The sequence below is a fragment of the Mytilus edulis genome, chromosome 3 (assembly GCF_963676685.1).
Source record: "Mytilus edulis chromosome 3, xbMytEdul2.2, whole genome shotgun sequence".
In the NCBI taxonomy this organism is placed as follows: domain Eukaryota; kingdom Metazoa; phylum Mollusca; class Bivalvia; order Mytilida; family Mytilidae; genus Mytilus; species Mytilus edulis.
Window position 1 is genome coordinate 86,865,825 of NC_092346.1, and position 17,051 is coordinate 86,882,875.

The following is a 17,051-nucleotide window of genomic DNA, read 5'->3' on the forward strand; positions in this document are numbered from 1 at the left end:
TATATGAGGATGTGAGAAAAGCGATGAAAAAACAAGTGGATCTATGTAAAAGGAATGCCGATGCCCTTCTACGAAAGAGTATAGAAATACTCGATGACATGGAAATAAAGTGGCAGAGTATCAGAATATGTTGAAAGAGAAATTGAATGAATTGAAAGTAAACATTGAGACTTCCGAAGTAGCATTAGAGATAAGTACTCTAGTGGATCTTATATTGTTCTGCAAGTATAGTTTACAAGTTTCCGATACTAAGATTAAAGACACTTTTAGCTTCACCAATCCATCATTTAAGGAGGGTGACGTATCACTTACTGAGAAGATATTTGGAACTTTAACTTCATCGAAAGTTGAATGGAGACCATTTAACAAAGCACGCAAAAGTTCAACGACAACATTAATGCAAAGACCTAAAACAGCGCCAATAAAACGACAACAAAAAGAAAATATTGTAGACAGTTGTTTCTTACGACAATCGCTGGACGTTGTTACAACTCCGAGGGTACAGCAAGGTTTTAAAGAATTACCTCGCTGTATTGCCGAATTCGACAGTCCTTATTCCATGTTATTTCACATTTCCTACTGTGGACAAGATCAAGTGTATGTAAGTGGTAGTGGTAAGAATATCACACTGCTTGATATTAAAGGAAAGAAACTTAAAACAATCAACACTGCCAGGGAGGTTTTAGGATTTACAGTAGCTTATAATCAGATCATCATTTATTCAGATGGAAACGCTGGAGTCGTAGAAGTTGCGATGGATAAATCAAGAAAAACTATATTCACATATCATGGAGCGGACCCATGGGACATTTGCTGTTCTAAATCAGGGAATTATCTTGTATGTTTAATTCCGTATTCCAGTATTGATACAACCGAGGACAAATGTGGACTAGTTGTAGAGTTTGATAAAACTGGTACTATAAAAAGAGAGATTAACTGTGATAGACAAAACAATCCAATTTATCGAGAACCAAAATTTGTTTGTGAAAATACAAATAAAGACGTGTGTGTTTCAGACTGTTTTATTCGGAAAGTGGTAGTAGTTAATGCATTCGGTATTGTTCGTTTTAGGTATGGAGGTCAATTAGACTTGAAGACTTGTTCACCGTTCAGTCCTCGTGGTATTGCTTCAGACTGTCGCGGAAATATTCTCGTTGCCGACAAGGACAATAATTTCATCCACCTTTTAAATCAAGAAGGACATTTTATAACATACATTTTGACAGTAGTTGACGGAATAACGAAACCATGGTCAATTTGTGTCGACCCTGACGACAGAATATGGGTGGCTGAGGAAAATGATACTCCACAAGAAGTTCGAAGGAAAGCAAAAGTCAAAGTGTTTAATGATCTGAGACTGTAATACAAAATAAATTTAAAGTTATCTTCCCTACCTGTGAATAAGAAATAACTGTGTTCTACAACTAGGAAACATGGTGTTTTCAAAAATAAAGACTGTTAAATTATGGTTGCAAAACATACAAATAGTCTTTATATTTCTCCACCTAAAAAGCATATGACAAAGTATACAATTGTAGACTCGTGTACTCACAATGGAGTTAGTCCGTCGACAGGAAAACTAAATTCCTAAGTTTCTAAACAGTAAGCGTAGGATATCAAGTCAATTTGTCGAGACGAATCGTGAATACCAATGAATCGGTGGTGTCAACCGGTGGCATTAATGGTTTAAGTGAAGTGTCTTTTTCTTTTATCATATTTTTAATGTACTATATTGATATATAATTGATTGTAATGATAAATGTTTGTTCTTCGTTTGATGACAATCCAGATTTTGGATTTTATATCAATAAAATCTTTGACTATGACGTTTGATTTTTATCATAGCACTTTTGAAACAAATTATGATTACGAATTCTAAAAAACATACACAGAAAAGTTAAACGCCAAAACTACCTAACTCCTAGAAGTTCAATACGATAAGTATGCTTTGAAAAGAATATCACCTTAAAAAATTTGATGTGAAATACCTAAAAGTATTACAAAAAATGTAAAATCACAAAAATACTAAACTCCGAGGACAATTCAAAAAGTAACGTCCCGAATTAAATTGAAAAATCAAAACTTAAACACATCAAACGAATGGATAACAACTGCCATACTTTGGTATCTAGTACCAATACAGAATTACTATATGTGATTTATCGATCAATTAAAACTAAAATCGTCATGTTTGTAAGATTGTTCTTTCCAATTGAAACCCTTGTTATAAGAAAATTCAATTGAAATACTTATTTGATCCCATATCGTTGTAATTTGATAACAATATAACAGGATAAAATACCGATCTTATTAAACATGTGTCAAGGTATAAGTGTCCTCGTATTCAGGTATAGTATAACAAGGAATTTAAATACTTGCTTTTATTTCGCAGTATAGTATATGAAGTTTATAGGAATGCACATTCTGTCCACATATACATAGTTTACAATAGTTGTCATTATTGAAAAAATATATATTTATTATGTTGAGCACACAATATGCAAGTGAATAATTCGACCTCGTTGAATCCGTATTCATGTGAACTTCAATTTAACCCCTTAGCTAGAGATGGATATCACGTGAATTTTATGTGTTAAGTTATTTAAAGGATAAGAATGTCAACATTCAAAGTGAAACAAAGGTAAATCATTTGATTTACTGATTCGATCCACAAAATATTATTCTTATAAGGATAAAACGATGATGATAAACATTTATTTTTCATCTATAATAGACCTAGAAAATCCAACAGCACGAGTTAATCTATTTATATCTATGTTAATGTTTACATCGCTTATATGGTCATCGGATGACTTTAGAGGTCAACTCGATAGTTAATAAGATGGTGAGTAGACTAAATTTATGTCTTACTGAAAAATTATAACACCAGGATTTTTGATATCACAAACTAGTCAAAAAACATTTACTAAATTTTATCATCGGTACAAGGAAATAATTCGTAAATATAACTCTACATGCAGACATCTTATACGTTCATGTATTTCACATCCAATCTTTTATGGCAATATTCTTTACAAAACACAATAGCAGTATTCATCACAAAAGCTAACAAAACCTTTAAACAGACTTGTTAAGAAGGGATATAGTTACGATACTGTTGTCAGGTCATTAAAGATTGCATATTTTGGATTTAATATTGATTCACTTATAGGGTCTTTGCAGCGGAATTAAGGGGCTCGCGGGTGTAAATTATTTTTTTCTTTACATAAAGGATTTCGGTATATTTTTCTATAGATGAACTTTATCATATACTTAATAGAAAAATGAAATAAAAAAATGGGATAACCGTTCATTTAAGCTCACAATCTGCCTCCAAAAGAAGAATACATTTTTGTTAAAGTCCTTTTTTCTGTTAAACTAATAGGAGAAATGTAGGTAATATCGAAGTAAAAAAAGAACTAATTTACAGAAATCACTTAAATTTCACAATTTAGTTAATGTACAGCTTATTTGAAAACAACAATAAAAAATATAGGTCACCGATGAGTTAAAAAAAAGATATTTCAACTTTAATGCAAAAAAATGACATTTTTGCACCATAGGGAGATAATTTTGAGCTTTTTCAGTGATATAAATATTTTAAAAGTCATCTGGGACCAAACCGAATCGATTTTTTTTTTTGGTTGATTTTTGTACCATATCATAAAGTTATAACTAATAGTGTAATAAATAAGACTTGTATTGAAAAAAAATATGTTGCTGAAAATTTTGTACCCGCGAGCCTCCTTAAACACATTTATTCTAAAAACAATTGTCGGCATGACACGGGTTATGTTCTTCACATATATTTCATGATGGTATAATACTAAACCCCTAACAGGATATTCATATGATGAAGACATAATCTTTCAATCAGTTTAATTGAGGTCTGGAGCTGGCATGTCAGTAACTGCTAGTAGTCTGTTGTTATTTATGTATTATTGTCATTTTGTTTATTTTCTTTTGTTCGTTTTCTGACATCGGACTCGGACTTCTCTTAAACTGATTTTACTGTGTGTATTATTGTGAGTTTGTTTTTCTACATTGGCTAGAGGTATCGGAGGAGCCTCTAACCTTTGTTAGTCTGGTATGCTTTTTAATGTTAGTAACTTGTGTATAATTCGGAGTTTAGTATGACGTTCATAATCACTGAACTAGTATGCATATTTGTTAAGAGGTCAGCTGAAGGACGCCTCTGGGGCGGGGGTTTCTCGCTACATTGAAGACCCATTGGTTGCCTTCGGCTGTTGTCTGCTCTATGTTCGGTTTGTTGTCGCTCTGACACATTCTCCATTTCTATTCTCAATTTTAAAATACACACAAAACGAAGCTACGTATTTTCATGCTCGTGCTCTGTTTATTGTTTTTTTATACTTTTAATAGTTTGCATAAATGTTCAACATTGTTATAAATAAAATATAAAAATTTGATTAAAATCGGTGGGAATGAATTCGACAGCTAGTGCCCCTTTAAGATAATTTTGCTTGATTAATAGAAAATGCTCTTGTACGTTTAAGTTGTTATGCCACATTCATTGTACTAACCAAAATCAATGCTATTCTTTTAAATATGTTATGCAGCTACATAAAAGTAACCTTTTGAATGGCTTTCTTTTGTTAGTGATCGATCAAAACTCGCTGAATGCAATATGCTTTAACATTACATATACTTGGCGATCAAAATGGTTGAATTACATGAACAGGTCTAATTGTATCTCTTTTACTACGCATTTCGACAAATATTGTCTCATCAGGGATGCGTTAGGCCAAAATATGTGAAAATACATAACTAATAAAAACAATGAAGATTTGAACAATATGCACATTTGCTATAGTAGCTGCAATGCAGGTGTGTTTATGGTCATCTTTGAATTACAGTACACGGCTTCTTTTTTTTGTCATTTTAAACGATGACTATGATAAATAGTTTTTGTTAAAATATATTCGTGATACATGCTAAATCAAACACAGATATTTTTGTCTAGGTTTAAGATGGATGTTCCATAATCCATAATTCATGACTTCAATATTTCTACATTAGTTCTTTTTCGCACAGTATATTTGAATATAAAACTTACCTTTTGCTTTTATATCTGCGACACAAAAGACATTACAAACACAAGTTGTAATATTCTTATCAGTGACATATTCACATCTACACGATTAGTATAGTAATACAAACACCTAATATCTCGTACATCCACTCATCATTTATAAAGTACAAAACAAACAATAAAAAAAAGACAAAAAAAGATTTGAATAACAAGGGGAGAAACAATTCCTCGTTGATCATTTGAACAAACTGCCGCAATTTAAATACATTTAAACTAAAGATGAAAACTAAATTGATATAGCCAGTCTACAACTTTTAGTTGTTGTAATAGAAACTAAACAGTATGCATTCACGTTTGAGAAACATTTTCAGTAATGTTGATGCTGATCTGTACCGTGTTATTATTAAACATTATCCTGCATACAGGGAAAACGGTACTATTTATTCTGCCATAGGCGACAATACTAACATTTTCTAAATTTATCAGTTTTCATAATAAAAACCTGGATAAAACAGTTATGTGTGGTGTTAGTACTTTATTACTCTATTTTAAAAATTGAAGCCAAATAGTATCATGACCAATTTCAAACGAAGCTTGTTTATGTTATCCATGCCCACCGTCATTTTACACCAAATTTATGAAATTTTGGAAGCCTTTTCGAATAATTCTCTAGAAAATATTTTAATAGGTTTTAAAATTTATATTGTAAATTTACACACTGTAGTTATTCATAGATAAATTAAAAAATATATTGTACCCTTACATCCAAAATAAAATAAAATAATAAAATATTGAATCTTGAATCCAATCACAGCCCTCCTGAGTTGACTTCCTTCACCTGTCTTTGGTACACAAAAGGCCAACCTAATGCTGGGAAAATGTAATAGTACCGTTTTCCCTACAGTGGCAGTCTTTTGTTGAAGGTTGTACTCTTAACCTTTTCTAAATGAAACAAGAGAAACATTGTTCTTATAATTAAAAAAATATGCGATCATCAATTGAGCTTCTATTGGTTGGTGATGATGGCCTTAAATTTCACCCTAGTAAAATAAAGAAATCGGTTTCAGTCCCTATCAGAATAACACATAGATTCACAACATATATTTTTCACACTTCAGTTCAGACCTGTCTTTACTTATATGTTATATTATATTATATTGTCCTTTTTTTATATATTTTTCTTTTGTTCTTGTTTTTATATCATGTTTATATTTGTATACGGACAGGACGTTGCCTTATCCCTAATACAGATCTCATCGGTACTAACGTTGATTTTGTATTGGTTTGGGTTTTTTTTTTTCATTTGAAACAAAACTTACAAGTTGTTTAACTAAAATTGATAAAGTAATGTAAATAATTTATTTAAGAATTTAATGCTTCTTCTTGTAACTTTAATGTGCTGTATAAGCAATGGTAAACGCATTATTTTTATACGCTTTTCATACTATAAATGTGCGCACGATCAACACCTTAACAGCTCTATAAAATAACCGAAAGAAGCATTAAATAACAATTTTATGTCAAAAAACAAGATATGACGAATATATCAAATTAGTCTAGTCGTTTCCTTAGCTGGGAAGTTGTAACGAAATGCACTAGTTTTCATGAATTTTACATTTTATTGAGAAACCACATCTAATTTTTAAATGCCTCTCTATTAATATCGATTCCTTGAAAGTAAGGAATGAATAAAATCAGATTCTAATAAAACATATATTTCTGTGGGGTCATTTGTTCTCTTGTGGAGACTTGTCTCATTGGCAATCATACCACATCTTCTTGTTTATATGTAATGTAAATATCGTCAACAAATTAATTGGTGCGAGTCTGTTGCATCTATCCATCCATAACACAGATGATATCTGAACGATAATAAAATTCTGTTTTTGCCTGAAGCATTTTGAACTACAGACTTTAACTATACAGACTTAACTATACAGGTCCAACAGATAAATATTTTCAACAAATGGAGCAGGTAATGCTTACTATATATTATTATTATTTAGTTGTTTTGGTAATATATCTTTCTTTCGCTTGTATTTTTTGTTTTTGTTTTGTTTTTGTGGGTGTTTAATGAATACAATTTGTCAGATATAAAAGTCATTATATATACACAAAGATTTTATTGGACGAATATAAATAGTAATACACCAAATTGAATATTTGATGTCCATTTTTCACACGTCAAACAAAACCCCTCACGCTCATGCAATATAAAGAGCATGTACTCATTAAACTGATATTTTTTTTTCCTTTAGGGTCTAGTATTCCGAAATTTCCGCCAGTGTTTGATATTATGGACTGGTATGTTATTGGCATCTGAGTGTCATGGTTATAACTTAGAGGAAGTTCTAGAAGAAATTGACTCCAGATCAGATTATCAGCTCAGAGGTAAAAAAAAAAGTACTATCATGCTAAGATACAAAACAATATACGATGTCTACAATCTTTTTTCGACATTTTTTTTTACAGGTATCATTTTCTGCAATATGCGATATTGATTTGTGCTGATACACTACAACAGATATTTATCATACATAAAAACCCTGAATAAATGTAGGAAAAGAATAATTTATGCAGTAAATGAAATTATTGTTTCTAAAACATCAAATTAATGTTGAGTAAAGTATCGTTTAAAACAAGAATAAATAATTTATCGATTTGCACTAACTAAATGTTATTCACCGCATCCATCCATGTGCCGGGATCCATTGGACAATATTGTAAATTTTTAACCCACTATCTACAATGTACATTTTAAAATTGCAAAGTACTAATACAGTAGCAGGTAAAAGCAATAACAGCAATAAGAGCGCTTGTCCTTTGCTTTTTGTGTATGTTGCTGTTCAAACAATGATGTTGTGTCATGGATGGATATCCTTAGCCTTTCTTTTCTATTATACAAATGTTGCCATTTGGGGCTATTACTCATACCGTCGCCAACCCATTACAACTCACAATTTATCAACAAGAACTGTATATGTTTAAACTATTTTGTTGTATAACCTTTAAAGGGGTACTAGCTACGAGATACATTAAAAATCTAAAGTAAGATTTTTTTTTGTTAAATTATAATGAAAGTGAAATAGTGAAATAATAATTCGCTTTTAGCAGCCAAAATAGTTCAATTTTATCAAATTAAGCGAAGAAACATTGATATTTGAAGAAACATTGATATTTGCTAATTCACTTGCAAGTGAATCTGTCTCAAGATTCAAGATTCTTTATTTCTTAAACACCATAAAGATACAATGGTACAAAGAAGTTCATCAAAAGTCATATAACATAACACAAACACACATGACAAGATGAGATGAAAATATCAAATAATACATGATAAACAGTATAGTAAAGAAGAGTGGTGATTAACCAGGAAGACTCACTTGAAAAGTTATAACCCTGATAAATTTGCACAGCTTTTTCAACTTATTCTTAATTTTTAACTGAAATAGTTTTTCAAATTTTAGTATGTTACATCTGTGCAAGAAAAAAGTATCCAAATATTGTGCTCGAAAATTTGCCAAAGAACTACACTGCAAAGTGTAATGAAATTCATCACCAATCTCGTTACAATGACATAAGTTACAATATCTAAGGTTTCGCTCAATCTTATTCCATCTACCAGTTTCGATGGGTAACTTATGGTTACCCGTACGAAATCTACAATATGTTATTCTATCTTTATCATTTAAAATATTCAGATATTCCTCAAATTCAAAATTTTGTTTATACAATTTGTAGGCCAAACCTTTTGGCGAACAGTCAATATCAGCTCTCCATTTCTGTTGAAACTGATCAAATAACTTTTGTTTTAAACTAATACCCAACCACTTAGAATTAAAATTTCCTTGTGACAACCATATATTGCTGTATCCACATTTATCTAATATATCTTTAATGCATTTCAACCAATCTGACCTAAATTGGTTGTCCGAATTTTTCAAGAACACGTATTTGTATAGTATTTTAGCAATCCTGTTATCATCCCCATTAACCATTTTTGACCAAAAATTAACCATACGCAGCTGTATATATAAAGACATGGGATAAATACCAAGTTCACCATAAATCATAAAATTGGGTGTCGACTTCTTAAGGTTTAATAATAATTTACAAAATTTTAGGTGCACTTTTTCTATAATATCAGTATTACTGAAACCCCAAATCTCACACCCATACAGGAGAATTGGCTTCACAATTTTATCAAAAAGATCATATTGTGATTTCACTGACAAGTTGTGCAACCTCCCCTTTTTCAATACTTCATACATTGCTTTATTTGCTTTTCTAACTAAAATCTTCTTAGCACTCATAAAGCTACCTGTTCTTGAAAAATTCAACCCAAGATATGTCAATCCATTGACTATCTCCAATGCATTTCCGTCATATATAAAGTTAATATATTGGGGTAATCTACCACCAGAAAAAATTATAATCTTAGTTTTACTTGTGTTAACTTTTAATTTCCAGGTACTGCAATATTCAAAGAATATATCTAATTGCAACTGCAGATCGGATGCATTATCCGAAAATAACACTGTATCATCTGCGTATAATAACACAAACAGTTTTAAGTAGATATCAAACTCATTCTCTATTTCATCAGTAATACAATTTAAACCACATACATTTTTTTCTTCAATGAATCTGTCAACCTCATTAAATCCGTATTCATGTGAACTTCAGTTTAACCCCTAGCTAGAGATTGACAACGCATGCATTGTACGTGTACTGGTTATTTTTAAAGAAAAAGAATGTCAACAATGAAAGTGAAACTACGGTAACCCATTTAATTACTTATTCGATCCATATAAAATGGTTCTTATACGGTTAAAAACAATGAGAAACATATATGTTTAATCTATAAAATAAAATCAAACAGACCTATAAAAATCTAATTGCACGTGTTGGTTTAATCTATTCATATCTTTATTATGTTTACATCGCTTATATGGTCATTTGAGGTCAAATCGATAGTTAATTAGATAATTAGATGGCGTCTGGACTAAAATTCACATGAAACGAACCTACATATTCTCTACCCCATGCTCTGTAAACTGTTTCTTTTGGACTTTTGGTAGTTTGGATAAATGTTTTACATTGTTTATATAAATCAAATATGAGAATTTGAAACAAATCTGTGACCATGATTTTGACAGCCAGTGCCCCTTTAATTAACATCAAATATATCATATTGCTCTTGAGGAACAGTTTGCTATGATTGAAACTGTTTTTTGCGTTTGGCCAGAGTTCTTGAAAAGTGGTGGTCCAAAGGTTTTGATATCCAAAATTTCTAAATGACCACCACAATTTTGCAAATAGTGAGAACCAGCAGATGTATTCCAATGACCATCAGGGGAAAATAAGATTTCGAGAACTCTGTTAGGCTAAAGGCCGCTTCTTCCAGCTATACTATATTCGTTTTTTTACCCCCCCCCCCCCCCCCCCTATTCCCAGTAAGAAACTATCGCAATGAAAAATATATTTTAGTTTCACATCTGTTGATTATGTAATTCTGTGAAAGGGCATTGTGATTGCTACAAACTATGATAATTATTGTTTCGAACATGTACACATTTTCCCTCCAGTCTTTGTAAAATTTTAATTACTGTATTGACTGATTTCAGGTAATGGACCTACATTCACCAGATGGGGTCGTTCTGAGTGTCCACCTACGAGCGAAAAGGTTTATAATGGTAGGTTTAATATCTATAAGATTGTTCATCTAGTCATTGTGTAAGCCTAGGCTACTTCATGTAACATACTTAAATATGGACATTTGAAATTCCTAGTACTTTTTTTGTTCTTTTATCGCTATGTAAAAACATAGAACTGATATTTGATTTGTCAGTCTTTAGTCGTTACAAAGTTATTTTCAAGAATTTAGGCTTTGAATGTTTGTTCTGTCTTAAAGTCATATGAAACCTCAAATTAAAAAAAATAATTATACACGTGCTAACTACACATGCTTCTTTGTTGATTGTTACTCTAAGGTGACAATCGGTAAACTACGGCTTCAAAACACGACAATTAAGTAGCTGCCATATTTTCACATCATAACAGACAGAGAGAAAAAAATATTGACGATTATAAGATATGTTTGCTTAAAAAATGATAAAATCGTGCCCAGAAGACTATGTTTATGATATATACATGCATTGGTTCAAGAATTGGATAAACATCATTTTTCAAAAGTCACTCGTTTTATATGACTTTTATTTTGATTTTAAACCAATTAACGAATTAGGGTCATTATTACACCAAGTCCACGTCAAAAATCTATATCTTACTACTAGTGTGAAATTCTTCTGGTTCTTTCATATATATATATAACAAAGTTGCCACTAAAATGAACACCATTGTTGAAACCGTACCGTACCCTTACAACATTTTTGTATACAATCAAAATTAAAATATTCAGTGCAAATTCTAATCAAGATGATTGTTCATCACACGATCAAATCTAAAACTATATGTGTATAAACAAGTTGCTTTCTTTATAATAAAAAAAAGAAAAGCAATACATGAACCTAAGACCGCTGACTGCCGGGTCACCAAAAGATTGTTGCTGAATTTGTGTTTGCTTTTGAATTGAAATAATTGACTGTGAATAGAAGAAGCCAGTTGAAAGTATATATTTACAGCTTCTATTTGAATAGTTATTTTAAAGCTCGACTATTTTAATTATTACTTTGGAATGTACATAATTTTTCCGATTATAACCCTTTGGCAAATCCTAATTTCTACTAACCGGATGACTTATGCAAATCGCACAAACCTATCGCACTATAAATTTGTGCACTCAGTTTGCAAATATAATCAGGAAATTCTGGATGCATTTATTTTATCTATCATATCTCTATATTTTGATTTCTACATGAATGCCTTTATATTCTCAACTCGTATTTGAAGTTGTCTTTACTTATGGTAGATGTTGTATGCGGTGAAACCTAAGGCATGCAATGGGTTCGGACCTCTTATGTAGAGACTTATTTTGGTCTCATGAAACATCTCAAATTTTAAGGATTTCCTGATTTTACTTAAATCAATTCAAACATTCTACAGGGAAACTCAGTTTTGCCGAAGAATTTCTTAATTCAGGAGTTTATGAATACCTTTACGCACTTTCAAAATAAACAATTTATATAAAAAGATTTAGATATAAAAATATACCAGAATTAAAATGATGTACGCCAGATACGAGTTAAGTCTACAAAAAAAGCATCAGTGACGCTCGAATGAAAAAAGTTAAAAGGTTAAATATATTTCAAAGTTAAGGAATGTATTCCTTGGGAAGACAATCCTTAGCTTTTCAAAAAGGTCAAAGTTTATAATAGGAACGTGACTCAAAAAAGGAACAAAAGAAAAACAACTCGAGGTCAGAATACCGTTAGTAATGATGACCGTGCTTGAAAGGCGCATGTAGTGAATTTAATAGTATTGCATGCAAGTAGTACTTTAGCGCACGAAATAATAAATAGAAAGCTCCTCACTGATACTCAGGAAAAGAATACGCATTTGCGTCATCGCATATCTTAATATAATAGTTAGTTCGAATGTCAAACGGCCTACATTAAATTGTTTGACTCCGGATTCATTGACATTTTATCCGGAATTGAGAACGTAAACCGATAGTATGCTTTTGAAATGTGATCTATAATGTGAATAAATCAAACCAATCAAGACGTGTAGGATTGTTGGTCAACACAAGGAGGTCAATGAATAAAATTTTCAAACCGTTACCATAGTACAAATATGAAGATGCTATAAGTTTAAACTATTAAAACAAACAAACAAAAATTGAATTAAAATTCTATAATAAACTAACGTTCCTGTTAGTATTTTTTTCAAATTCTTTTGAATATATATAATATCAATAAACAGGAACGTCCAGTAATTACGGATGGACATTTTATTTATCGAATGAATCTATTTTTAAATTCTAACATTCCACTATATGAATATATTACTATACAAAATATAAGCAAAGACTTCTAAATCCATACTAAAACAGTATAAAATAATCAATATTATGGTTGTAATTGAATTTTGTTGTGATTATTGTAAATTATTTTTTACGGTTGTTGTGACCTGCAAGGCTTTAAAATCATGCTTTATGAATTGAAAACACACAAGAACTTTTTTATTTACGACCGTTTAAAATTTTAATATTTAATAAATTTATCTTACTTTCCGTTTTATTGATATATTACAATGCAAAAAAAATAATAATAATTACTCATAAAACCTACATACTAAAATGGTATGAAATAATTAACGTAGAAATATAATGATTATTGTTTAAAAACAATTTTTTTTTGGTAGGATGCAAGAATTTATTTAGATTTAATTTTAATGTTTTCTTTACAAATGAATATTTAAAAATACCAAAGCAGAGTATCTTGTCATATAAAATACTTATTTCTTAATTGCAACTCTGAAAATATTCTGATTTCAATCATTGTTAGTTTCTTCAGAAACATAAATACAGTATATATTGTGTATATATTTCTTTGATTCTGATTGAATAAAATACTTTTTATAAGAAAACTCTCTCTGTTTTCCGACCTAATATTAATATTATAACCAGAAAGATATCTTCCGTAAGTCTATGATGAAATACACAGTATCCCGTGGTTGAATCTTCAAACATAATTAGTTTACATGTTATCGAGACAACAGACAATACCACGTTATAATTGACCCAGATACACACAGTGTACAGTGGTCTTTTTTAAACAAATATAATTGCGTCGTCAAGGGCCATCAAGAGACCATATCAAAGACGTAGATAACAACCTGTTAAGACCTGTATAAATGACCGAAAACATTCGAGACGTTCCGAGAATTTTCTTCTGACTTCCGGCCGAGAGATATCGAGTGGCCCATAGACACATCCAAAACTCGCCAATATATAAGCATGAACCCCTCAGGGGGTTCATGCAAAAAATGTAATAGGAGGATACACTTTCTTATTTGCAAATAAGTTTCAGTTTTTGCCAAATTTTTTAAAATGTAGAGTCAATTGTACCTGAATTTTTTGAAGGGTTGTGCCGTTTTCTAAATATTTTTCAACATGTACAAAAATTTGCCACATTATAGATTCATACAAATTCTTTGAATTTTTAAAAACAGTTTGCGCATTTTCGAACATTCTACCAAATTATAATTACCAAAAGATGCTTAAAGCTGGTAGAATTTTCAAAATCAGTGATGATTCACAACTGAAATGGAAGGACATTCTGAGTGAACAAAAATTATATTCATTGAGGAAGTAAGCCTATATACATTTAGGGAGATATACATAACGATTTCCTTTATAAAAAATGTTTACACTAAATACAAATGTAAAGCAAAATTTCATTAACTGATTTCTTTCTTGGTTTAAAGCTTTACAAGTCATAATATATAATGATATTCTTTTTTTATTCACCTGAAATGAAATGATATTTATATTGTACATAACAGGTTACATGTCGGGACCTAAACATAACTTCGGTGGCTCTGGATCCAATTACCTCTGTCTACCAACCAATCCGCAGTGGGGCGACTACTCTGCAGCATTTAATAACAAAAGAGCTGTCATAGTAGGTGTGGAGATGGAAACCAGTTCCGGAAAACCTTATCCTTCGTACTTACAAGATCATGATTCCGCTTGTGTCGTCTGCCAGACCATTAACAGTAATTCCATTTTAATGGTTCCAGCACGACTAACGTGTCCGCCAGGATGGACGAGTCAGTACAATGGCTATCTCATGTCAGAAATGTCTACAGCGAACAGACGGAGAACTGAATATATCTGTTATGATGGTTCGCCAGTCCAAATCCCAGGCTCAGGTAGTAGAGAAAACCAGGCTATGATTACACCTGTAGAAGTACTATGCGGTTCTCTAGATTGTTCTAAGTATGTCAGTGGTCGAGAACTAACTTGTGTAGTGTGTTCTAGGTAGAAAGGATGTTTTGTTTGGAATAAAGAAAATCAATCAAATGTTAGCAAATTTGTTTCTTACTCTGTTATCATCTGTCTGAATATGTTTCTTTTAAACTAATATATATACACAAACATCAGACAAACTAGGTATTGTGATTATAATTCAGTAAATAAAATAATAAATGCTGCGGTCTGATAATCCTTCGTCCCGCCTTTGTATAATGTTATAGTAATCATATACGTGTGAGGTTATTCGTTATGCTTACTCTTTAACCTATAAGAATAACTCAATGCTTAAATACTTTGAAGTGGACCTTTTCAAAATATGTTTGGCTTTATATACACTAACTACATTTTCAATCATATATATGGCAAATATTTGAAACATAAAATTAAACTGTATATGCTTGCACGTTAGAGTTTATGTTTTCAGAATGTTTCTGGAGTAACCGTTTGCAACCGTAGAATCCGGTAACTCAATTGCAGATAAAGTTAGACTTGCTTTCGTGCAAAAGGTTCAAAATGTTCAACGAATACTTTTCAAATTTTAATATATTGTAAATTTTTACAAAAGAAGTTCCGTTCGATATTAGCGAATCGTAGACTTTCACGTTTGTGGTTTCACCATTATGGTCGTTCATTAAATAGAAATTGGCAACTTATGTCGGGTCAGTGTTATTTGAGAGCTGGATCAAATTCTGATTAAATGTATATTTGTTGTATCTCGTGACAAAATCGAGGTTGATGGTGCAATTTTACTTTCTGTTTAGAAGTTGTTGTCCGTGATTGTAATTATTTCTGTCGGTGTCACAGCGTATTGTTAGGATTCACGGAACAGATTTAGAGATGAGCTACTAGTTTATCTTTCCAAAACGTAAGGCATATCTGCAACATCTTACTACAACCAAAATTGTCCACAGCACATGTTGGAAAAAGTGAATAACTTGGGAAAGAATTGGGATAAACAAGAAAACTTTAAGGTAGATTACTTGGTGCAGTTCAAACTACACACGCTGGATGGGCTGTTATATGTATATGTTTGAGATATATGACTACGTATCGTCCATTATAAATAATAACTTTTTATATGAAATATTTTTCTATGAATATACTTGCACATGATCAATTGAAAATTAATATAAAAAAATGGTGACTAGGACAAAATACATCAGTGGCTCACCCGTTAATTCGCTATTTCAAAACTCGGAAAGCGACATTTTACCGCTTAGTGGTAAAGTCTTTTTCGTTAAACCAAGAAATTGTAGATCTCAGAGGCCAAATTCATAGACAATTTTATCCTGCATCTCTTTTATACAATCCCCTTCCCTTTCATGAATGTGACCTACCGAATTAGACTATTTACCGGATTTGTTATAACATGAACAACACGACGGGTGTCACATGTGGAGTGTGGAGCAGGATCTGATTACCCTCCGGAGCACCTGAGATCACTCTAGTTTTTGATGGGGTTCGTGTTGCTTATTATTTAGTTTTCTATGTTGTGTCATGTGTACTATTGTTTGTCTGTTTGTCTTTTTCATTTTTAGCCAGTTTATTTTCGATTTATAAGTTTGACTGTCTCTCTGGTATCTTTCGCCCCTCTTTTAGAGTGATGTCCTTATTCGAACCAGTATCTCTTATAACTTTCTAAATATTGGTCCTGTAGCAGTTATCAATCTTAACCAGTAAATCTGGTACGAATAATCATACTTTATGACCGATCGGTGCTGTTTGAGATTTTTTTTCTAAAAATGGTCGTTTTTTTTATTTTTTAATTGCTAGTCCGAAAAATCTCTCTGTAATTTTGTAAAAATGTATCATGTGAATATGTGTGATAACTCGTTCGGTCTCTTCTATAGATAGTCTTACAAAGTAAATCATAGTACTTCGTACAATAACGGTATGGATATGCGAATTTATGGACTAAAATGTCTTTGAACATGTATATGATGGACATTTACATTAGGGCATAATAAATACCGGTAAACGGCTTTGACACAAATTTTAAATGGCAGAACTCATTTATTATATGTTCGTCCGTATTTATTCATTCTTGTGTGGATTTCG

General features: G+C 31.3%; 1 protein-coding gene across 1 annotated transcript; it reads left to right on the forward strand.

The window, feature by feature from the left end:
• The first annotated feature begins 2,499 nt into the window (after positions 1-2,499).
• On the forward strand, positions 2,500-15,173 carry LOC139517679 (short-chain collagen C4-like). The gene is made up of 4 exons (XM_071308967.1): positions 2,500-2,845; positions 7,312-7,444; positions 10,681-10,749; positions 14,522-15,173. The coding sequence occupies exons 1-4, from the start codon at positions 2,810-2,812 to the stop codon at positions 15,001-15,003; spliced, it is 720 nt and encodes a 239-aa protein (XP_071165068.1). The 5' UTR covers positions 2,500-2,809; the 3' UTR covers positions 15,004-15,173.
• The last annotated feature ends 1,878 nt before the right edge of the window (positions 15,174-17,051 follow it).